The sequence below is a fragment of the Canis aureus genome, chromosome 38 (assembly GCF_053574225.1).
Source record: "Canis aureus isolate CA01 chromosome 38, VMU_Caureus_v.1.0, whole genome shotgun sequence".
NCBI lineage: Eukaryota > Metazoa > Chordata > Mammalia > Carnivora > Canidae > Canis > Canis aureus.
Window position 1 is genome coordinate 5,261,008 of NC_135648.1, and position 25,358 is coordinate 5,286,365.

Here is a 25,358-nt window from a genome sequence, read left to right on the forward strand (position 1 = left end):
GAATCCTAAGAGAAAATACATTTACAATACTGTACTGTATTTATTAAGAAAATCCACATATAAGTGGACCTGCCTCAGTTCAAACCCATGTTGTTCAAGGGTCAACTGTAACACTTGATCATACTAAACCACTCAATTCCCTTTTTTTTGTTAAATATTTTATTTATTTTTTTATTTTTAAAGATTTTATTTATTTATTCATGAGAGAAACAGACATAGGCAGAGGGAGAAGCAGGCTCCATGCAGGGAGCCCGATGCGGGACTGGATCCCACGACCTCGGGATCGCGCCCTGAGCCGGAGGCAGACTCTCAAACCCTGAGCCACCCAGGGGCCCCTAAAGATTTTATTTCTAAATAATCTCTATACCCAACATGTGGCTCAAACTTATGACCCCGAGATCAAGAGCTGCCAGCCAGCCACCTCAAGCACTCAGTAAATACTATCATTAATATTATTACTGTGGGCAGTTCTTATTTCTTCGATTTTTAGATTTTTTTTCAATTTTTAAATTTTTTAACAAAACAGCTTTATTGAGATGTAATTCACAGTGCCATAAAATTCACATTTATAAAGTGTACAATTCTGTGTACGTACCAAAAAAAAATCTGGTTTTTAGTATAGTCACAAAATGGAGCTACCATCACACCTATGGAATTTTAGAACATTGTCATCACCCCAAAAAGAATGTTCATAGGTGACAATGACCTTCTGGTATCGATGGTACGTACCTTTTCCAATAGCTTGCCTGGTGAACTTTTATCAGATTTTCTGTTAAAATTACTTGCTCACATCCTGATTTCCTATAGGATCTGGGCTGACTTCATGCTTGAAGATGTGATAATTTCATCATTGTAAGCGATACTGTGATTGACATACAATTTGAGGATATCATTTCGTGCTCAACTTTTTATTAGTGTTGATTTAAAAAACCAGTTTACAAGTCAGGGTATGTCTATGAATAAAACAGTTGTTACTAAGTAATGGCATCATCATTACAATTAATACGCCCTACTGCATGCCCTCATGCCAATAAGTGCCAAGTAGCTTGTTAAGAACTGCTTTGAAATCCTTTCATAAGAGCTCCTTATGTTGCCAAACTTGTTTTTGATAATGACTGGGAAAGAGGTTGGAGTGATGAAAAAGAATAACATTTTATTTTATTGTATTTATTAATTTTTAAAAAAGATTTTATTTGTTCATGAGAGACAGAGGGAGAGAGACAGAGACAGAGACAGAGAGGGAGGCAGAGACACAGGCAGAGGGAGGAGCAGGCTCCATGCAGGAAGCCTGATGTGAGACTTGATCCCAGACCTGGGATCAAGCCCTGAGCCAAAGGCAGACACTCAATCGCTGAGCTACCCAGGTATCCCAAGAATAACATTTTATTTGAGGATCTTAGAGCACCTGGCAAGGATGCCTTCCATTTTGCAGATTGGGTACACTGAGGTTTGGCTATGTTGCCATCCCAGGAGAGGGCTGGATACACATTAGAATAGTTTATGTTAACATTTTCTGGGCTTTTCCTAAGTACTTCCCCTGCCCTTTTATCTTTTGGCCATTGTGACTGTGTAGCCAGCCAGATTTCTCCTCTCACCTTGCCTGATGAAAAGACTGGCGGCAAATTTGTGATCTACCTGGAGCTACGGTATTGGACTTCAGCTGGGAGTTTATTGGTTTTTTTTTTCCCCTCAGTTCTACTTAAATCTTTTCTCATTCTTTCCTACCCATTTTCAATTTGAGTCATCTTGTTCGAATGTGTGTGTGTGTGTGTGTGTGTGTGTCTTTTAAAGCACTTTAAGCCTCTTTGCAAACAACACGGGCAATGCGCACATAGCTAATTTTTTACACGATTCACACATTTCCGTTAGACCCAGGCAGGTTGTACAGTTGAAACACCAGGTTTCTGGAGACAGCCACACTTAGGTTTAAATTCCAGCTTTGACACTTAAAAACCGTGGGACCTTGGACCAGTTTTTTAACCTTTCTGTGTTCCCTCTCTGTAAAGTGGAAATCATAATCCATAACTCAGAGGTGTCTCGAGGATTAAATAAAATAAGTCATGCAAATTACTCGGTGCATAGTAGGCATTCAATAAATGTCAGTTCGCTTCTTATTCCAGTTAATAATGCTTATTAGACTATATTAAAAACTAGAACCAGACTGTGATAATGCATTTCTTTATTAAGTATTTAAGCCAAATAACTAATTTCCCCCAGGGGGAAGGGAGAGATCTGTTGAATTAGATTCAATCGGTGGACTTCTTTATCAATCTTTCCCCCTCCCCTCCAACATTATTTTGTTTCATAGTTCACAATTGAGTGTTCATGCACCACAAATGTCACAGTTCGGTCTGACTTTTAACTCTACTGTGATTCCAAAAAAAAAAAAAAAAAAAAATCTATTATTGCATCTGCCCTTTCTTAAGAGCTCAGGGTTGGTTGTGTTAGCAGCTCGACTGTGCTTCCTAACTACTTCGTGCTGACAAACTTTTGCTCTCTACGGTTTCCCTGAGGTCTAAGGATTTCCAGGGTTCCAGTTTTCCAAATGCAACGTCGCAAGCAAGAGAACACAGAGGTGGGTGGGTGCTGCTGGTGCTGCTGCTGGTGCTGCTGCTGGTGCTGCTGCTGGTGCTGCTGGGGGTGGCGGGGTGGGGGGTTGACTCACAGCGGCTGTGTTCTCTCCTGGAAAATATCCTACGTTTGCACTGAAGTGCAGCCACATTCGTCTTCTGCAGGGCGGCAGCCAGGCGAGGCAGGCGACAAGACCTGGGCGCAGAAGGCAGCCGGCGCTCGGGTTGCGCGGCACCTTTAAGAACCGGGCGCTCGGCGCTGGCCCGGCCTCCTTCCCCGCCCACCTCCGAGCTCTGATTGACAGGGCGCCGGGAGGGGCGGGGCCGAAGGAGGCCGCGGAGGAGGCGCCGGGAGGCGCGCGGCGGGGGGCGGGGCCGTCTTGGCGGCGGCGACCAATCAGAGCAGGGGGGCGGGGCCCGCGCGCCCTCCTCCCTCCTTGGGCCCCCCGCCCCCCGGCTTCCCCGCCCCCTCCCCTCTCCTCCTTCTCGTCCTCCTCCTCCTCCTTCTCGTCCTCCTCCTCCCCCTCCTCCTCCTCCCCCTCCTCCTCCTCCTCCTCCCTCCTCCTCCTCCTCCTCCTCCTCCTCGCAGGCTGTGGTTTTTCTGTATGTGTTTCTGGAGTCCTGAGCCTGAGCTAAACAAAAGCAGGAGGCTGGCGGGGCTGCCGGAGTTTGCAGAGCCACGGAGGAGGAGAGAGCCTGAGCTCTGCCTGCCGCCGCGGCCGGGGGAGATCTGGCTTTTGCAACAGCCCACCCCCTTTGAGATCACTCTGGCCCGGAGTGGGGGTGGGGGGCAGCGGGGGGTGGGGGGGAAAGTTTGCATTGCAATCCCCCTGCCTTCCTCTCCTTTCTCCCGATCAATGCATATTTGCAAAAGGATTAAGCCACAGATTTAAGCGCCGGGAGCCCATTTCTGCCTCGCAAAGGAGACCGGACTGAGAGGAAAAAAAAAAAAAAAAAAAAAAAAAAAAAAAAAAGCAACCAAAAGCCAGCTCTGATTTCTTTTCGTCAAGTGGGAAGGTGGTTTATTTTTCTTGCTTTTCGGAGTCAACACCCTTCCCCACCAGCCCTTATTCCCACCCTCACCCCGCAACCCCTTCACGCCCCCCTCCCCCTCCCCACTCCCCATCCTCCCACCAGCCTCTAAAAGAGGCAAAGGGATTTTTTTTTTTTCTTCTTCTTTTGGTCTTCTTTTTTTTTTTTTTTTTTTTTTTTCCCCCTTCCCTGTTTATCCTGAAAAGGATCTGAAGCCAGCTTGAAGGATAAAAAGCCTTGGTGCTGCCCAGGAGCCGAGCCGAGGAGCAGAAGAGGAAGAGCCGGGGGCTGCCGTTGCCTTTGGAGATGGACGAGCAGCCCAGGCTGATGCATTCCCATGCTGGGGTCGGGATGGCCGGACACCCCGGCCTGTCCCAGCACTTGCAGGATGGGGCCGGAGGGACCGAGGGGGAGGGCGGGAGGAAGCAGGACATTGGAGACATTTTACAGCAAATTATGACCATCACAGACCAGAGTTTGGATGAGGCGCAGGCCAGGTGAGATGGAGGCTTTTCTTTTCCTTTCTTGGGGTTTTTTGTTTTTCTCCCTCTCGCGGGGGGAAACAATGGGAACCGAATCAGCGCAGCGCTTTCTTTTTAAATGTTATTTCTTTTCCCATTCTGATGAGCTCAACTCCATGGCGGAGGAGTAAAATTGCAAGGAGCGTTGTTATCGAAAGTGTAATCGCCCATGCCGAGATGTGGCTGCGTGTGTGTGTGTGTGTGAGAATACAGAGATATTCCTGTATGTGCACACAAACACTCAGGCACGCCGAAAATACTGCCAGCCGATCCAAAAGCGGCCCTCGGCACTTTTTACTGCTTTAAAAAAAGTATCAGAGAGAGCACAATTGTCAAGTTTTGAACCCCATTCCCTGCCTTCTTGCTGGGGGACTCCGCAGCATTACAAAATGCAATGTCCCAATAACACTTTTATTTGCAAATTTAGTGACTCCTTACCTCATTCAGAGACTTTTTGCTTTTCGCTCTTGATGCACCCCTCCAAAATGGATTTTTATCTTTTATCCCCCTTCTGCCCCCTTTGGAAAAACAACAACAACAACAACAACAACAAAAAGCAGATTAATTCTTTGTCAGTACTTGTCAGCTCTCCAAAAGATATTTTGCATTCATTTGATTCTGTTTCAAAAGAAGCTAATGGGAAGAAGGAAAACATAATTTTGCTTTCAGGCATATTTGTTAGTTCTGGGCGACTCAGATATTCAGTTTAACTTTATTGTCTGTTCATTTGAGTCAGTTTACCAGCCTTCCAGTGGCACCCAATGTATGGTCCTTTAAAAAGGGGTGGGGGGGGTGGCACAAAAATCAAGCATGCTTTTTTTTTTTTTCCTCCATGCTTCTTTCAGGACCACTTAGAATGCAAATAAATAGAAATGAAGGCATGTGTGAATTGCATGTATTTCAGTGCCATAGGACAGGAAGATCTTTATTAAGGAAACATAATAAAGAAGCTGTATAGCTTCTCAACTTAACCCTCTGCCAGGTAGAGGTTCTCCACTCCAGGATTTTACAGGAAATTCTCTTTCAAAATAAAACGTAGAGTCAATGGCAACCCACTAACAGCTTGCCCAAGGCCGATCTCGAAAGGAAGAATTTAAAAAACCTAATGATCACATATGTCTTTACAGTTAATTACCCTGCTTTGTTAAATCTCAGAAGTAGTTGTTTTTCTAAAAAAGAAAATATGTACACTATTCCTATACCCCAGATGACTTAGTTATGTGAAAAAGACCTCATTTATAGGTGATTTTGTCCTACGGAAATAAGGAATTTGAGTTGAGAAAATGAGAAGCAGTTAAAAGCATGGATGTTATGAATTACACCCTTATTTTAGCTGCAAGCACATGCAACATGTAAACTCAAAAGTACTGAGGTTTATGTGTGCTCGAAAACTTAGAAATCTCTGAAGACTGGAACTATTCTTAATTTTTTTTTTTAATGGGGGAAAGTTTTCGGAAATGAATCGGTGCTCTTTTTGAATTGTATTATCTGAAGAGAAGCTAATAATTGTAGTAAAGTGGAAGATTTCCCACTGGCAGTCTCTTTTTGAATTGGAACAGATTTCTCCATTACATTGTTCCAGGAAAATAAACTCAGACATACCAATAAACAGGTTTAATAACAAGTTTGTGAAGTGGAAGGGGCCGGGAAGGCTGGAGACTCACCACTTTTCTCATGTTTGGTCCTACCTCTTTTTGTACAACTGAGGACAGCCGTGGCTTGGCGGGTCCCCCCTTACAGTGGCCTAGATGCTGCGAGGGATCTAGGCTCCCAATTTTGGGAGAGGGAAAGCTCTTCTCTCTCCATAACCCCATTGATGTGCTGTGGAAATGCAGTATTTCTGTAAAGCCGTGTGGGGCTTTTTGTTGTTGTTGCTTTTGTTTATTTGTTTTTCCATTTGGGCCTGTGCGTAAGAATACACTTAAATGAAAACTATTTAAAAGGCCCCAGAAGGGGTCTTTGATACAGTGAAGTATTTTCCACCTTTTTTTTTTTTTTTCTTCTCACCCCACATGAGAACTCAGTCACCACTAAGCTTGCTTTTTGGTTAAACAATGTAACTCTACTTAGCAAATACTAGATCTGTTTTTCCTTTCCTTAGCCATACCTTTCTCATGTACATTTATTATTTACAAAGTAAACCATTAGTGTTTTAGACACCATGCATGTGTTTATTTTGATACTCTTGAATTTTGAGCTTATTACCCCTCTGCTGTACAGTGTATGGAGCATGCTTCTGGTTACTATCCTTAAGGAGAATGTGTCTCTCTCTATTTTTTAACTTTCACAAGAATTAAAAAAGAATTGCATGTGTCTGGAGTGCCAGGGGTTTCCATTTGTCTTTACACTTTAATTTCAGTTTGTAAACAGAATTCCCTTAACTGATAGCTGATATGATCAGGATTTTGTTTCCAAAACAATATCCTTCTGTTAAGTGCTTCCATAGTAAAATCAAGGGAAAGGTATTGTTGTGTTCCTCAAGTGCACTCTGAATACAAACACACGCAGGAACCAGGTAAATCACTAATCTAAAAGGCAGAATTGTATTTATTTTTTTCCCCAATGGGTGCAAGGTCCTAATTGTAAATAATTGAATTTCAACACCTGCAAATAAGCGGTGTGTGCACAAGAGGCATAATGTGAACACGGAGAAATGAATTTATTCCCCATATGGGTATGTTTGCCCCCTGGCAATGCATTTCCATACTCTTTAACTTGGGGACTGAAATTTTATAAATTGACAGTTCTACTCAGAAGACCTTTCAAGCATCTTGTGTTTATGAGAATACAGGGGCATCTGCGGAATGAATTCGAACACATGGATGAATTAAATTTGAAAACACACACATAGACGGAGAGGCAGACAGCTCCTAGGCTGTGGTGGATGCATAGATTATAGAAAACTGTTACCCCATGCATTTGGCTTTGCCGTATTCATTGCCCTGGATAGAATTATTGGTTTAAGAATTCCATTTTGATTGAACTACTTGGGGAAAAAAAAAAAAAACGCCCAAGCAAAAACCTAACTCTGCCTAAATGGGCATAATTTAGGTTAGTTCTGTTCTGTAGTTAAATCCCTACTCTCTCCCTGCTAATTAACATTATTTCTTTTTCTATGGCGGGACTCTGTATATTAAGTCATAAAACAATTGAAGCATGCCACAGAGTTATGCTTGGGATATAATTTTGGCTAAATGTTCAGATTTTTCCCCCTGTGCATTATCAGCAGTTTGATCTTGAAAGTCCACCTAAGCTATTATGTTGTTGTTTCTTTCTTGCAGAAAACATGCTTTAAACTGCCACAGAATGAAGCCTGCCTTGTTTAATGTGTTGTGTGAAATCAAAGAAAAAACAGGTAGGAATGAGATTCCAACGTTTAAGCATTTTCTTTGGCCAATTGACTCACTTAACCAGCAATGACAAACCCATTATTTAAATATTAAAATTTCAGAATAAAAGTGCTCTCAAGATTGATCGCAGATTCCAATAGGAAGTCCTAGTAGCCCTGCTTCCTGGAAGAAGCACCAAGTTTCTTTGACAGTTATTATCCAGCATTACTGGTTTATTTTTCTTAACTCTGTTACCAGCCTCTTTGAAATTGGGGCTAAGATAGAGGTTCTGAAGGGAAATTTATAGAATGATGTGCCTTTGGGGGAAGAATATGAAAGTAAAAGTCTGTGTCCTGGAGGAACATATTTTTGGCCCATATTTAAAACGCTCGTTTTTTTTGGAGTTGGGCATGGGGGCTAAACTGTTTAAAGTTTCCTTTCCTTTTTTTTTTTTTTTTCTTGTAATTGTACCAAGCAGCAGGCTAGAGGTTCTTAGCAGTGTTGTCAAATACCTTTGTGGAAAGCGCCATACAAGCTCAGGTTGCCGGTATTTGAAGTGCCCTGTGATTTTATAGCAGGGGGAAGCGTTGGGTTTAGGGGACTATAATGCCATGAGATCACTCATTCTGTTGTTTTTCTACTTTCTAGAGCTCATATCATGGACTAACACACTTATAACACATCCCAGGAGGGCATTTAAATTTTAAAGCAACAATTAAAAAATAGCAATCATCAATCAGAGGTGTTCTTAAACAACAGATGCTCTGGGAAGGACATTTAGCAACATCCTCTTGTTTGTTTATTTTAAGCCTTAATTTTCCAAAGTGGGTGCATCTCGCCCTTGTGAAAAGAAAGAGTTGAGAAGGCAATCTGAAACTAGGGCATAAAGATGAGGAACGAGGGGTGGTTATATAAAGCGGGAGCTTCTGCTGGCCTCTGGCTTGCTCGCTCGCTTCAGAGCAGTGCAAAGTACCTGCCATCCTATTTATTTATTTATTTTTTACAACAAGGAGTGTAACAGTCAATAATTCATATCTAAACCATATAAGCAAGGGCATGACATGAATGAAAGTGACAATAAATATGATTGCATGCCCGGTTGATATACATTGATAGTTACACATAAAAAAAAGGGGGGGGGGGAGGGCACCCAGGGTGGCTTTCTTTCTGAAAGCTCTCGGTGTTTCTCTTTTAAAAAATAAATAGTTTCAAGATGTGACCACTGATGGAACATGTAATTACTGGGGTCTTGAAATCTATGGGAAATTAGTAAGCAGCTCCTTTGTTGGATGTTATTTGTGTTGTGCATAACATTCTAGACAAAGCACCTGAGCAGTGATGTTCAGACCTTCCAGACTTCCAGGTTGCCTTGCCAGAGCCTAACCTGACTGCAAAGCTGTTAATTACATTATTTTAGCTGTGAAACACCTTTTAAGAGATTTATGAATTGTACATAGAAATATCAAAGAGCTTTTCCGGTTTGTCACACTTTTTAGTTTGCTTGTTTTTTTTTTTTTTTTTCCCTATTAACCGGAGCAGGAAACCTCAGTGCATGGCTATTTGTTTCTTCTCTCCTTTTTTTTTCTTCCTTCTCATTTTCTTTTTTGATCTCTGATGCTTATGTACTTTTGAGTAGAGTATTTGGTTCGTTGAAATTTGTCTCTAATCTGGTATGCTTTCTTGCCTCTCTTGATTAATAAAATGTAGAAATCAAGACATAAAGGCATATTTGATAATCCAGGCTAAGGCGACTCTATTTTTGAAGACACTTTATCAGATATTTATTGAAAGGAAGCCCATCAGGGCACTTGAATGTATATATTGTGGCCAAAGTGTTTAATTCTAGGCTTCTAATTAAAACCTACTAAGGCAGTAGATCAAAGTGGGTGGGTGTGAATAGAGATCCGGTTCTGGTGTTAAAGAGTTTGTTTCTTATTCATATTGGCTAAACTACGGTGATAGGAAGCAGTGGTATTGGTCAAAATAACACTGGAAAGGCGTCATTTATCATTGGATTGGTATTTTGCTTTTTTAAGAATTTTCTGTCACTTAATGAATTAATGTCTGGAGAGGTAAAAAAAAAAATCTAAGTTAAGGTTCTGTGTGCTATCTTTAGAATCACAGATTTAAAACATAGTTGATCAAGTCCTGGAAATGGAAGACGGCAAGGATCACTGCCCCTGTGTAAGGGGAAATAACATGTCCACACGCGCACACATACACACCTAGGCCTTGGGATCGAGAGGGCACCCACGGGTGAAAGTTGAAAAAAAAAAAAAAGACAAGAAAAAAAGGTTGCCTTCCTCCTTGTTATTCTTCCGCTTGGATGTTAGAAGGAGTGAGGGGAAGGAAGAAATGTGTCCTGGAGTGTTGAGTGTTCTGTGTTGAAGGTAGGAGACAGACAACCGGTGTGTGGAAAAGAGGCCTTTGATTCTAAAGCCTGATGACTCCCTTCCTTAGGATCTGCCCAACTCCCGTCTCCCTGCCAGCTTATCTTCCTTGCGGTCGATGTGTCTGAGACACAGAAAGTGTAAAGTTGCAGGAGCTTTTTTTTTTTTTTTTTTTTACCCCCTTCCCTTGATGCAGAGCTGGTAACCAGATCTGTAGGATGGTCAGGTCCTACGCATTCCTTCATTGTTATGGGACTTCTCCTATTGTTACTTCCAAGGGCCCTTGCCTTGAATGAGTATTTTCGCCTTCAATGAGTATTTTTGCTTTGGATGAGTATTTTTGGGCTCCCATCTCAAGCCCTGTAGACGTTACTTGATGTTGGGTGGGCTTGTTTGCTGGTTGGTATTCTCACACCAAGTTCACAAGGTTTGGCTCACCTGGGTCTTTCTATAGGGAGGACGGGACTCTGAGAGGTGCATGGCGGTGGCCTCTATTTTCTGCTTTTACTTTTTTGGTTTCTGTTCATGATTTCACTTGGAGAGCTCAGAAACAAGTAGGAATGCTAGCAGAGATGGTCTCACCAACCTTTTGGAACTTGAAAGAAACACATGCGCACAACACCCAAAGTAGGCAGCAGCGTCTAAATTACAGTTGATTGATGGGTATTTAAGTCAGAAATTACTGTGAGGATATTAAAAAAAAAAAAAAAAAAACACCTCACCATGTGTCTTCTTGCTTCAGAGTGTGGGTGAGTTTTTATTTTGATACCCTTTTGCTTTTTAAAAATAAATGCTCGGAAAAAAGAATGCCTGCAAAATGCTCGGTGGCAAATCTCAAACAACAGCAAGGAAAACCTTGTCCAGACCCATAGCAATGTGTGTTTCACAAGTGGCTTTTATCTGCTCTCTCCTTCTGGGAACAGAGGGATTTAATACAGAGTTTTGGACCTCAGTATCTCATTTTCTCTTGTTTTTTTTTTTTTTTAGGAACCATTCCTTGTCTTCTGACATATTAGCAATAGGCTGAGTTTTCCATACGCGTATATGTGGTGGTCGTGGGGTTGATGGGATATGGAAGAGGAGGAGGGAAAAAAAGGTAGACACACTGCATTTCTTAAAAAAGACCTTACTTATATTTTCCAGTGTTTCTTTTACTCTTTTTTTTTTTTTTTTTTTTTTTTTTTTTTTTTTTTTACTTTTGTGTCAAAAATCATGCAGGTTTAAAAATGAGGAAAACACGCAAAAAATATTGGGTGCCATTTACTAAGGAGAATATTTATAGATAGCATTGAATAGCTGTAATTGTTGTGAATAGTTTTTAATTTTAGAACATAATAGCTATCTATGGCATTTTCAGCCGGTTTTCCTCTGTGAATTATCTGCGCTGAAGTTAAATCAAATCACTGAAGGAGGTTAAAAAAAAATTATTATTATTATTTTTTGCTTCCTTAACACTCTTTTGTTCTCTCTCTTTTCTTTTTTTCTCTGTTTTCAATTAACACCCCCATCACAGAACTGTAGGTTTTTTTTTTTTTTTAAGTCTACTACTGTATTTCACTTTTGACACCTTATCTTATTATTCTTGCCTGCCACTTCTTTGTAATACAGCAATTATATCATGGGACTGGTACTCCTCTCTTCTTTACAACATTAGAGAATCATTTGTATGTGTGTGTGCGTGTGTGTTTGTATAAATAGGAGATGGGCATTATGCAGCGAAGCTGTATACAGCAGGGGAATAATTCTGATGGCATGAGGGCTTGAGCCTAGCAGGAGTGAAATAACTTCAGTCAATGTAGGGCTGCCTCTGCTCAGATTCCTAGTGGGGTCGAAGCAGCTGGAGTGACTTCACAGAAGTTCATCCATAGCAGGCAAATGCAAAAACTTTTTCTTGCTGACCAGAGAGTTCAAGTATTGGATCTCTCTCTCTCTCTCTCTCTCTTTTTTTTTTTTTTTTTGATGGAAGAGGCTGAGAGAGCAAAGGGGAGAATGAGGGAAGGGAAGTCACAACCCGGCTTTCCTTGAACACTACCATTCAGGCACAGCAGTGAGCTCGGCAGAAGGGATGTGATTCGACGATATACGATTTGTCATAATCTGGATGTGAGCTATTGACCTGCAACTCGAGGACTGATGAGAAATACCCCTTCTCTCCAGTTACTTTTATGTGATCTGTTTTAAGGGGTGGGTTAGACAAACTCTAGTATTTGGGAGGTGGGGAGGATGGTGCAAAGCACATTTGGGTCATAACCCATCAGAGGGCTGAGAGTTTTGGAAGTTTGGTGTCACTGCTTCTAGCAGGGTGCCTGTGAGGATTGGGGAGGAGGGAGATCTAAGTTAAAGTGAGGGGATTGGGAGACACACACACACAGAGACTTGGGACCCAGGGTCAGTGGGTGCTGGGAGCTGGGGGTGTGGGGCTGTGGGTTCCCGGTTGGGCAGTGCCGGGAGGGGGCATTGCTGGCCTGTGCATTTAGCTCTCTGCTGGTGCCAGGCTTGTCACATGCTTTTGCCCCTGCTGTCTGCTGACATCCATGAACTTTGGGTCGTATTATTGGCAAAGTGACAGAAATAGCCGTAAACAGGCAAACAAACCAAAACTTAAATATTGAACATGTTTAAACAGGAGAGCATTTTAATTTTAATTTAAAGCATAACCCCAGCTTCTTCGGAGACACAATTTGCATTCATGCCTTGGGAAAACTTCGCCTTAATTTTGGTTTTAAACCTCTTTTAGATGGATGCTGTTCTGTTTTGAACTTGGTGAGGTGAATCTAAATATACTTCATTCCTTTTCCTTTTAATGTAAAAAAAATTCACCCCAAAAGCCACATGACGGAGGCAGTGTCCGAGGTCCAGCTCCCCAAGACAGACCGTATTCATTTTCCTGTGACCCTAGGGGCCCCCAGTCTCTCTGTACTGTCATTTGTGTCTGGGTACGAAGAATATAAGAGTTCTGGCCCCAGCCCTGCCCCTTACCTGAGCTGGTGGGGTGAGGTGTAAGGAATCCAGTAATTGATAAATAAAGTACAGAGAGGATTCGGGAGTTGTTTGCAAAGTGCTTTGAGCTCCTCGGCCTATCCAAATAAAAGATGCTGTGTTTTCTATGATAAATTATGTCAGGACTCCTAGCCTATTCCATTTCATAGGATGTCACTGTATTAACTCTTTCAGGACACGGGGACACATCCACTGGTCTGTCATCACGTCATGGGTGGTTGGTTGTCTCTCATGGGGAGAATTCCCTGGTTCAATCTTTTGTTCCATCTGCATCTTAGAGATGTCACTTCTCAGAACTTGGCAGAGTGATTTCCAGAAAAAAAAAAAAAAAGAAGTGCAGGTATAGACTGTCATAAGATTATAAAACCTATCTTCCTTTACGGCAGAATAAGGTCAGTAGTGACTTCCCGGATGGTCTTCTTACCAGTGACAGCTGTGTTTCAATCTCTTATTTATTGGTAGAAATCAAGACTGCAAAGGGTAAAAAAAAAAAAAAAAAAAAAATCATACTTTTGGGTTTAGCTCATACATTCAACTATTCGTTGTGCTGATACGCTGATACTTTAGTCATTAAGCGGGTCCTGGGGTACCCATACTTGCTTGGGACCTACCCCTAAGTAGTTGTAAGATGATAGGCAAATTGCTTAAATAATTTTAGGAGAAACTATAATAGTACTGGGTAAGGACTTGGTCTCTGAAGCCACACTGCCTGGGTTTGTATCCCACATCTCCTGTTCTTTAGCTCTGTGATCTTCAAGTTACTCTACCTCTCTGTGCCTCAGTTTCCTCTTCTGTACAAAGGAGAGAACAGTGATACCTATCGGAGAGGGACGTCGGGAGGATTAAATGAGGTAATACATGTAAATTACAGTGCCTGGCATAAGCAGTCAATAACTGTTAGCTTTTATTATTTCTGGCCCTGTTTTCTTACATGAAAACGAGAGGCTTGCACCAGATGGTCCCTACAGACCAAGCCAATTCCAAGACTCTGTGATTCTATGCTGAAAAGAGACAAAAATTGCTGAATTTAAGATTCGCTTCCTTTTGTTTCTCTTGCTGTTCTCTTAAAGTGAGAATTAGCTACATCTCTCCAAAAAGGCTGAGGCTGGGTTGGAAGAAAGGAGGGAAAAAAAAAAAAGAAATGAGTAAGAACAAAGACAGAGGGTTTTAATTATCCACGGACTGGACAACAACTACCTGAAAAGCTAGAGTTGCATATGTTAGGGAGAGTGTTGTCTTAGCATCAGCAACTGGGGATATTATATAATTATAGTTAAAAATATTTTCTCTCTGAAAACACAGAGACCCATCCATTCCACTTACAAAGTTTCCAAGTAGGAAGAGTAACACCAAGTGGGTTCAGGGCAACCCCACCTCTTCCTGACTTCCTACTACTTTTCATATTTAGGAACAATTTTATATCTGTCATAATGACAGCCTTGATACATAGGAGGTTTATTCTTTTTTTATTCTTTCTGGATAGTTTTCTTTCTTTTTTTTTTTTTTTAAGTAAACTCTGTGCCCCATATGGCACTCGAACTCACGACCGTAAGATAAAGAGTTGCAGGAGCCAACGAGGCGCCGCTGACAGTTTTTGTACAACCCTCAGAACCTAAATTCAGATATATTTTTATCACCTCCCAAAAAACCCAGTACCTATTTTACCAGTCAGTTCATATTTTGCCCTTTGCCCAGCCCCTAGTAATTGCTAATGTCTGTCTGTATGGATTTGTCTGTTCTGGACATTTCACATAAATGGAATCATATAATATGTGGTTTGTTACTGGCTTTTTTCATTTAGCGTAATATTTTCAGGTTCATTTATGCTGTAGCATAGCATCAATACTTCATTCCTTTTTTTTTTTTTTAAGATTTTACTTATTTGAGAGTGAGAGTTTTGGGAGGGAGGGCAAAGGGAGAGGGAAAAGCAGACTCTTCTCTGAGCAGGGATCCCGACTTGGGCTCGATCCCAGGACTCTGGGATCATGACCTGAAATGAAGGCAACTGCTTAACTGACTGAGCTGCACAGGTGCCTCACTACTTCATTCCTTTTTATGACCAAATAATATTCCATTGTATGGATATACCACAGTTTGTTTATCCATTCATCAGTTGATGGTTAATTAGCTTGTTTTGTATGTTTTTGCTGCTATGAACGTGTGCATCGGAGTTTTGTGTGGATGTTTGTCTTTCTCTGGATATACACCTAGTAGCAGCATGCTGATCACATGGTACTCTATGCTTGGTGTTTGATTGTAGGAGGTGTGCTCTCAAGTCATATTGTAAGTCACCTCAAAGTTTGTCTTCAGCACTCCCAGCCTTGCATTTTTTTTCAACCCTTTTCTCTAAGGTTCTACTATATTTTTGGTCGTCTTTGATCAATACCTATTCTAAATTTTTTTGATAGATTTAAAGCAAAAGAATTAATTTCTACTGCTGGAATATCAGATATCTGGTACCTGGAAGGGAAGGAATTAGTAAAAAAGATAGGGCAATTTTCTGAACAGCAATTTAGTATGAACCTGGATTCTGTTCCTAGCATGGCTGTGTAATATTAATAAGTTATTTGATCTTTTTTAGTAAGTTGTTTGATTTTACATAGCTTCCATTTCCTCACCTGTAATGTAAAGATAATACTACTACGTAAGGTCGTTTGGGAGACTAAAGAGCACAATAAATAATATAATGCATATAGTTGAGGGAGTGTGCCAATAATTGCCAACTACAGTTTTTTATTTTTGTTTTAATTTTTTCCAAAACCACATGGCAGAGTGCTGACCATCCTTCTCACTAGTTTGGCCCTGTCTCTTCAGGTTGGGTTTTTCCTGGTTCTTCCCAGGGGTTTAGAGGCTCACCAAAATGCTTCCTGAGTCTGCTGCATTTAAATGCTTTAAGTGGTTGTCTGTGTGACAGGAAAAAAGACTCTTGGGCAAAGCTCAGCACCAGGCATCCCAACACATACCTGCCTCTCCCTCCTTCAGTCCTAAGAGTTCTAGGAAGGGAATCCCATAGAACAGTGCTGTTCAGTAAACACATATATAATTTTAAATTCAGGGATCCCTGGGTGGTGCAGCGGTTTAGCGCCTGCCTTTGGCCCAGGGCGTGATCCTGGAGACCCGGGATCGAATCCCACGTCGGGCTCCCAGTGCATGGAGCCTGCTTCTCCCTCTGCCTGTGTCTCTGCCTCTCTCTCTCTCTCTCTATGTGACTATCATAAATAAATAAAAAAAATTTAAAAAAAAAGAAAAAAAAATAATTTTAAATTCAGTGCTTTAAATTTTCTAGTGGCTCACTTAAAAGAAGTAAAAATAAACAGGTGAAATATATTTTATTTAAGAAATATATTTTGCAACCCAAATAGCTAAAATATTTCCACGTGTGATCAACATAAAAATTAGGAGATATTTTACTTTTTTCTTTTGCACTAAGACTTTGAAACCCATTGTGTATTTTACCTTTACAGCACATCTTCAATGTGGACTGGCCATACTTAGAGTGCTCAAGAGTTACACGGGGTTAGCGTCTTCCATATTGGTCAACTTGGCCATGGAATGATTGTTTTGGCATAAACTTTGGTTTTGTTTATTTTTTTGGCATAGTTTCTGCACTCAGGAAGACACATGATTGTTCCCTACTCAAACTTGGTCTGGTACTTCTGTAGCAATTGATACTACTGTACCTGTTCCTGACGGAAAGCCATGTCCCAGAACAAGGCATATGTCTACGGCATTTCTTTTCTGGCACAGAATGTCTCACTAGTGGGAGTTAGGATGAGGTGATTCCCCTCTACCTTCTTCTGATTTTTACTTTTTTCTTTCTATGACTTATTGTTTAATGATTCTTTTCTATATTCTTAAAAATCTGAAATGTTCCCTAAAATAGAATGAGTGGGTGGAAGCAGCCATCTTGTTTTCTGCCCTGAGAATACAATGAATAAGTACAGAGGAGTCCTAGTGTGACAAAAACTTGCAGGACGCTGTGTCCGGAGTTCCCAGGCCTACTGCTGACTGCCTCCAAAGTATGTTATTTTAAGAATGTCATTTAACCTCTTGATCTTAGGTTTCCACATCCATGGAATGGGCAACTCTAGAAAGCCAGTAGCCTGACCCTGCATCCCATAGATCACCAGCCCCAACGTGATCCCTTGCCAAGGCTTGGGATCACAGGATGGAAAGCAGGTGGAGCATTTAGAAAACAAAATTCCTTTTTATTGTTCCTGCAGTTCTCATTTATCCTTTGACTCCTTGTATCTTTTCTAGACAGTCATGTAAAAGTGGTTATGGTGGTGTTAAAGCCACCTCCATCAATCAAGTGGAATTGGAGAAGGCAAACTGGGAGAGAAAAAAAAAATCACTATTTTTTTTTTCTTAATTGAAGCATTTAGCATCACATTTACAAGGCCAGTTGGAGGCCAGTCCCAGTTTAATCCACCTTGTTGACTCCATGACTGAATACAAATAATGGTTCTTTTGCATCCTATTTATAGCTATCAGATTCTAGCCTGGAAATTGCTTTTGGGAAATACAGAGTCTGGTTGCAGGATGGGAAGTGCAGTCTACAGCTCTGCAAGTTCCTACGGGGCCGCCTGGAAAGTTGGGAAACTTGGTTTTGGTTTTCACCTTGGAACTGGGGAGAGGGTCACTTGTTCACCTCTGGCCTCCCCTGAAATGCTAAAAGGAGGTCTGAGTCCCACCCACCTGTCAGGAGGGCTTTTGGAAGCTTCAAGTGAGGATATTCAGCAAGATGTCTGGCTCTCTTTGAGTGTGGTCCAGGGAGTGTGAGGGCAAGTGTGGCTGTCGCGCGTGGAGACAGGACGGAATCTGCCAGCGGGGCAGAGGAATAAGTTTACCTAGTGGCCTGTGCTGGTAGGCCGGGCAGGCAGGGCCGGCGGGCGGCTTTTCTGGGGGCTCTAGGTGATCTGGGGCCGACTGCGTCCCTGTAGGAGAATCCTCCTTATAATTACCATTGTTAATCGAATTGAAAGTTTGCATTTCTCTTTTGTCCCCGAACAAAGAAAACCTCTCGGGGACCCTGATGGGGAGCCCGAGATGCGTGTGTCCCGAAAGGCCCTCCACGGAGGGGAGGGTGTGCTCGTCGGAGCCCTCCTGCAGAATGTGCCTGCGGAGGCCCCGGGACCTGCCTGCAGAATGTGCATGTGGAGGTCCGGGACCTGCCTGCAGAATGTGCATGTGGAGGTCCGGGACCTGCCTGCAGAATGTGCATGCGGAGGCCCCGGGACCTTCCTGCAGAATGTGCATGTGGAGGCCCCGGACCTTCCTGCAGAATGTGCATGCGGAGGCCCCGGGACCTGCCTGCAGAATGTGCATGCAGAGGCCCGGGACCTTTCTGCAGAATGTGCATGCGGAGGCCCGGGACCTTCCTGCAGAATGTGCATGCGGAGGCCCGGGACCTTCCTGCAGAATGTGCACGCGGAGGCCCGGACCTTCCTGCAGAATGTGCACGCGGAGGCCCCGGGACCTTCCTGCAAAATGTGCACGCGGAGGCCCGGGACCTTGCACCCCGCTCCCATCAGCAAACACTTGCAAACAAAGCGCGGCGGCCGGGCCGGCTTCCCTTTGTGCGGCCTGCCGACGGGGGTACCCGTGACCCCGCGGCCCCGGCGACGGCGAGGCGCGGCAGCCGGGCCACGCGCGGGTGGGTGCGGGGCCGCCGGGCGGCCGGGAGGTGCGCCGAGCCGCGGGGTCAAGGGCGCGGGGTCAAGGGCGGCCAGGTGGGCGGGCGGGGGCTCACCCCGGTGGAGGACGGAGGGCGGAGCCCGCAGGCAGGAGTTTGAGGGGATGCGCCGCGCCCGCAAACTTCGGGAACTTAGGGGAGAGGCCGGGCGGGGGCGCGGGGGAAGGGGGCGGGGTCCCTGCGGGCGCGCGCCCCAGGGTCCCCCGGAGTCCCCCGGAGTGGGGCGGGGGCGGGGGTGCCTCCGCGGCCGCGTTTTCCCCCCCCGGACCCCCCCCCCCAGCCCGCTGACCGCGCTGCCCTTGCCCCCGGGAGGACCCCGTGTCGGCCTCCCTCCCCCGGGGGCCGCGCGGCCTTTCCGGGCACCCAGTGGGTGGGCCCTGCGGTCACGGGGCGGGGCGGAGCCTCGGGGTCGGCGGGCGGGGGGGGGGGTGCCCAGGGGGGTGCCCGGGGTGGCCGCGCAAGCACAGGTGCCACGCACGAGGCGGCCTGCAGGCACGTGGCTGGGGATGCGCGTGCGCTCACACGCGCGCACATGGATTGGCAGCGCCTTCCTCAGCCCCGTGTTGCAGGCTCTCCAGCCCCCGAGACTCCGCTGGGTGCCGGGTGCCGGGTGCCGGGTGCCGTGGACAGATCCAATGCCATCATCTCATCTCAAGTTGCTGCAGCAGCCCACCCTGTCCTCTCCAGCTCTTCCAGGGAGCTCTCAGCAATTCCAGGGAGCTCGTCATCCCCCACCCCCCCACCCCGGGAGATTTTTAACCCAAAGAACCTTGGTGCACTTCAAACAGCACTGACACTTGTTTTCGTTAAGCGTGGCCTGATTCCTTGAACACTGGAAGGAGGGTTGGGGCCTTCCGACGTCCCTGGCTCCTTAGATGGCCGCTTGTCTTGTCTCACAGGAAGGCTTGCAGGGGCCTCCAGCTGCCTGCTTTTTGCCAGAGTCTTCAGCAAAGAGAAAATTGATTTGGGGAGTTTGCGGCCTCCTCCCCCCCCCCCCCCCCCCCCGTGCGCCGCGCGCCCCTCCCCCTCCCAGCCTACTGGAGCCGAGGCAGGAAGGGGCTGTCATCATGCTCAGGCCTAAGCCATATTACTTTATTTTTCTTCTTAGAAAGTTACACTAGGAAAGATGTTCTTGATGTGTGATTATTATTCTTAAATGGATTCTTGTGCTTTCCCGTTATTGCTGTTACAGCCCCGCAGAGCAACCACCAGGTCCTGCGATAGACCCTCCAGAAACTTTCCATTGAGTGCACGTGGGAGAGCTCAAGTCGGAGAGGTGGAATGCTCTCATTTTCCCATTACTTGGGAAATCTGTGAAGTTCAGTCTAGGAATTTCACCAGCCGGGTCTCTGATCCACCAACTACCAGGCCCCTGATTATAGTTTCACAGCGTGGATGTTTCATCCCGGGAACTCTAGGGCCGGTAGGTAGGTTGAGAGTTCCCATGTTCTTTCTGTGAAACACGTTGTAGCTAAAATTCAAGAGTGGGGACGCTCATACCGGCTATGGTAATAATGAACACTTGCTAACCTCGGCTCCTGATTCGGACCCCCCCATCCTCCTACCCTTTACCGAGTCCCCCTTCTGTAGGGGGTTCAGGCTGAGATAGCTTGGTACCCGGATTCACCTCCAGGCTTACACTAAAGGGCCAAGCATCTCCGTCGTGGCCTCGTGTGGGCACATGTAGGCCCAGATTGGTGGTCTGGTCAAGATCCCATTGGAATAGATCTTCTCACCTGTAGTGTCACCTTCTGACTGTCGCCCTCCATCAGCGGAGGTTATGGAAGCTTAATTGTTTTTTCAGTTAAGTTTGGCCCCATCTGTTTGACCACTGTCAGTTCTGGAGATGTTGGCAAAGACTCTCATGCCCCACGGGTGGAATAGTGAAAAAGTTAAAAATGAATCCCTGTCCTGACTGAGGTTACTTTCTCTGTGCAGCTGGACATTGTCAGCTTAGACCTTCAGGAGGGCATGATGAAATGTGCAGAGTTTGTCCCCTGTTTTGGACCATCGATTGCTTTGGCAAATATTTATGGAACTCCTCCTAAGAACCTTAGTGCGAGACCTGGGAGTACAAATGCGTACACTCTGGCCCTTAACCCTCCAGGAGCCCCTGGCCCAATGGGGGACCTGAATCAAGGTCATGATCTTTGTCACGCGTGCCGCTAATAACTTGCTCCCAGAGCCCTGTGCCCAGGAGAGGATGTGCTCCTTAGGACCAGGAGTGTGGCCTTCCGGGTCGTTCTGAACGAAAGTTCATGAACACTTGGGGGTGATGAGCTGCTTTTGTTGATTCCAAGGGTGCTGCGTTTCACTGTGGCAGCCTGAGAACCACCCATTTCCATTTGCTTGGCCTTCTCCCCTTCATTGTCTCTTTTGTCCCCTTCCTTGCCTCCCTCACACCCCCAAATTTGCTATTTGCCAAACTTGTGACCTGAGACCACTTGGCATTTCCCTGGGATGGCTGGAATTTACCACCCGCCGACTAGGCATTCGGTGACATTTGCTCACCTGGGTAGCTTAAGCTACGGGGTCTGTGTTCAGGGAAGGCCGAGAGGAAGTGTGAAATTTACCTCTGTGCTCCAGGGTTCTTGCCAGCGGGGAGACAAACAGTGATGCTTCTGGAAGCTGGAATTAATTTTTATCGCGGTGCGCGTATATAGTTATATATATTCATACACACATTTATTATGTATTCAATAAATGCATGTAGACAATTTGTGCATTATCTGTCATTCCCTAGTCATTATTTTAACAAATTAAATTTTCATGGTTAGATTCATCTTTCACGTGCGTACCCTCCCCTCCTCGGCTACCTTCTCTCTTGCTCTCCCTCCTTGCTGGTCGAAGATGCTGGGTTAACTTAATGCTCTTTGAGGCCCTATGCCATTAGACCTCCTGTCTGCTTAAGGTTTCTGAGACTCCCGTGATGGCTTTCTCGTTGTGGCCTGCCCAGCCGCTCCGCCGGTGACGGAAGAGCTGCTTGTCCCTTTGGATCAAACTGGTCTGGGAGCTGGTGGGAGCCAGTCCCTGGGACAGGCCAGCCCCGGAGGCTTCTCCGGCTCTTGCAGCCCACAGACACCCGGTCTGTCTGTCCTGGCTGGTGGCTGAGCAAGGGAGGCAGGCAGTGTAGATGGTGAAAGCTGTTGCTTTTTATTCCCTTGTACCCTGTCCGAGCGATTTGCAGGGAAGGGTGCTGCGGGCCCCAGGCTGGGAGAAGAGTGGTGGTGGTGGATCATCTCGGGATGAAGCAGGATAGGAGACGTCAGCAGGAGTGATGCTCCTTCCGTCCCCGTAGAGCAGGAAATTCTGTCCACAGGTAATAACAAATAACGTGCATGGAACGTTGACCTGCATGCGGAGCTAATATTATTTGCCCAATTTTTAAGATGAGGGTACAGAGAGTTTAATGAACTTCCTTAAAGTCACACGGCTAACGAGAGGCCACGTTGGGACAGGTGGCCACGTTGGGACAGGTGTTCCTCGGGCAGTTCTTTGAAATCCTCCTTCCCCTTGAGTGACAACCCTTCAGATTGTGATTCTTCCAAGAAAATCCTGTGGAATCCTACATAGTTGTCCGAAAAAAACCAAATGGTTTGGCTCTGCCCACCTCTGGTCCTGTTTCTCAGGTACATAAATTTAATTATGTCTTGGCTGCAGTTGACTGTAAAACATAAGTAAAAGGAGATAAGTTCAAAATTCTCCTTGGGCCTATTTCCTGATTTTTTATTAGGTCTCTGCCTGTTAGCTTTTTCGAATCTCCCTGATTTCTTTCAGGCTGTGAGCATGACTTACTTTCACAGGTGGCCTAAAGCTTGCCTCCCCCCCCCCCCCCTTATGTGTATATCACCTTTTCTGGTTCCTTCTCAGAAGCCTGGGGTTTTGACAGGAACGTAAAGCAAGGCACAGCGTCTTGTTGTTGCACACTCTTGGTCCTGCCATCCTCGTCTCGTACCTCCGTTTGTGGCCACACTCCAGGCCCCAGGGCACCCAGGTGCTTCCAGGTGGTGTCCCGGAAGCTGCGTTGGGGAGACCTGGAAGCCTGCTCTCTCCAGCTGCAGAGCCGCTCTGTCACAATGGCACATTGGGCAGCTCCTTTGTTTTGAGAAGTGGATGTTCTCAGTTTTCTGGAGGGCGCAGCTGCATCCCACGGGGTGGGGTGGCCCGGAGAGCTGGGTGGAGGTGACACTCTCAGGCTTGTTATCTTCATGTCATCCCTGGTGGATAAAGAAAGAATTAAAGGAATAAAGAAAGAATTCAGCATATCCCATGTTTCAATGTATTGTTCAGAAAACAGTTTAACACCAGGAACTTTTCTTAATAAAGAAAATTTGACAAAAGAAAAGAAACCCACCTTAACTCGTACTACCCTAGCTCACTATCGCTTTATAAGCAACAACCCCCCGCCCCTCATCACCCTGTGCTTAATATTTCCTTCCTGTCATTTGCCTTATGGCTGTATGAGTTTTCTATTTCTTGGGGATGATTACGCGTGCAGGGATGAAAGTCTCTCCTATTTTTGCAACAGAACCCGTTATGGATCTTAATCTATTTATGGATTGCTCATATCCTCTCAAAGAGGAATTCAAGCAGTTTACCAAAAGGGATAAGCAAAATGAAGAGATTTACTAAATAAGTGAGGACACTAGAAGAGAAAATTGTGGTAGAAAATTAAAGTGCGAGGGAATGTTAGTATGTAAAATTGCCTGCGTAAGGATCCTTTCTCCTGGTAGACTTTCCAGTCCTTTTGCTGGTATGGAAATAGCTTCTGCCTCTTTGGATCAGACTAATCTAGGACCGTATTTAGTCCACATCCTATAGAATTGGTTATAGAGATTTAACTCTCTGCTTCCTGGCAGCAAAAGTGAAAAGGGAAACAGGATCAATTTTGGATTTCAAAGCATGGAGAATTGAAATGAATCAGAATTTGACTTCATGCAAAATTTCTCCCATTGCTCACTAGAAGAAGGCGTTAAGGGATGTGATAGATGTTGTCCTCTACGAGATCATAAGCAAAATGTTATATAGTTCATATTTTACCGTAGCCCTTTATATATAAAGTCCCTCAGCACTCACCAGATTTTATTATAGTTACTGGCTTATGATCTGATTCCTTCATTAGATTAATGAATTTCTGGAAAAATAATGATCAGGACTTCTATGACCAGCACACAGGAGATACTCAGTTAATATTTATTGAATTGAAAGGCTGTGTTCTCTGTTTATCCAAAAAGGAGATAAATCAATTTATTAGCATTTATTGAATACTTGCTACTAAAAAGAGGGGTCAATCAGAAGTGCTTGCCCTTGAGGCTACTTATGGGGTGTCTGGGAATAGCTCCGTCCTCAGAGGTATGTTGGAGTTTGGCTGGATAAGTGCTGTGTAATAGAGGCACGAACATTTTCTCTTTTGTGGAATGGAGTATCAGATTGCTTAAAATACGCTCTCAGTACAGCTGGCTTCTCCCTTTGGAGTTTGTGTTGGGATCTGTAAGCCAGAAAGGGGGTGGGGGGAAGTGGAAACAAGAATGATGAGGGCATCTGAGAGTTTTGGGGCCTGAGGAGAGGTGATTGTCTTACAGGTTTGCTCTTTCACTTCCGTCTTCTTTTAGGAAAGAGGGTCCTGGGCCTTGGCTAAAACTAACTCTACCTCCCTGAACCCCAGGCCCCCATGAATGAGGGGGCAGGTGGCCACAGAGAAAACAGGTGCTAAGACGAAGAGCAAAGGATCCTTGGGCCGTACCTGTGAAAAAAGAGTGAAGAGAGCAAGGAACTGGCTTTTTACCAGTTTTGTTAATTATTAGTTGTTCATGACTACACTGACCAGAATTGTTTTACTTTTTTTTTTTTTTTTAAAGATTTATTTATCTATTTTAGAGAGTGGGGGAAGGGGTAGCAGAAGCAGAGGAGAGAGAGTCCCAAGCAGACTCCCAGCTGGGTGCAGAGCCCTAGCCAGGGCTCGATCCCAGGACCCCAGGAAACCAAGAGCCAGACGCTTAACTGACTGTGTCACCCAGGCACTGGAGAATTTTTTCCTTTTTACTTCCCTTCCTCTTTTCCTTTCTTCCTTCCTTCCGTTTAAAAACATTTACCAGGCACTTCTAGGCTAGGCATGCCAATTTCCCCATGATCTGAAAGTAGGGTGTCCTGCCACTCTTAAGCCAAAGCAAAGAAACAACTACCGTCTATTTAATTAATTAATTAATTAATTTTTAAAGACTTATTTATTTATTCCGAGAGACACAGAGAGAGAGAGGCAGAGACACAGGCAGAGGGAGAAGCACGTTCCCTGCGGGGAGCCCAATGTGGGACTCGATCCCAGGACCCTTGGGTCACGTCCTGAGCTGAAGGCAGATGCTCCACCGCCGAGCCGCCCAGGCATCCCAACTACCATCACTTTATATGGAAAAAAATTTTGAGCATTCTCAGACTTTCTTAGCCTTTTCTCATACCTTGGGACACATCTTGCTAAGGGATGCAAGGATGCACAAAATACATGGGAACGAAGCTCACTCGGGTGCTCATGGGCACGGGTCAGAGTTCTGGTGGCTTGCTGCTGGGGTGCTGACTGGGGGTCCCGGAAAGGGGCTGGGGGGTGCCCTTCGCAGTCCAGGTGCATGCTGCCTCTGTAACCCTCACTGCAAATCTAAAGTTGAAGGGTATTTTCACTTTTTGCTTTAATTAACTAATCAATTAATTAATTAATTTATGCAAAAGTGTAAGTCCTCTTTGGATTTCTTTCAATTTGCAAAAACAGGTACTAGTACAGGTTTTTTTGTAAAAGTAAAGTGACTCTGGGCACCTCCGTGGCTCAGTGGGTT

General features: G+C 44.8%; 1 protein-coding gene across 5 annotated transcripts in view; it reads left to right on the forward strand.

The window, feature by feature from the left end:
- The first annotated feature begins 3,116 nt into the window (after positions 1 to 3,116).
- PBX1 (PBX homeobox 1) overlaps positions 3,117 to 25,358 on the forward strand; it is a 325,636-nt gene continuing 303,394 nt past the window's right edge. Inside the window, exons 1-3 of one of the 5 annotated variants that reach the window (XM_077886854.1) lie at positions 3,122 to 3,587; positions 3,809 to 4,099; positions 7,405 to 7,478. In XM_077886854.1, coding sequence (XP_077742980.1) covers positions 3,909 to 4,099; positions 7,405 to 7,478 — 265 coding nt within the window. In that variant the 5' untranslated portion in view covers positions 3,122 to 3,587; positions 3,809 to 3,908. Of the gene's footprint in view, positions 4,100 to 7,404; positions 7,479 to 25,358 lie in introns of all 5 variants that reach the window. The other 4 variants (XM_077886855.1, XM_077886860.1, XM_077886852.1 and 1 more) reach the window with 4 other exon arrangements.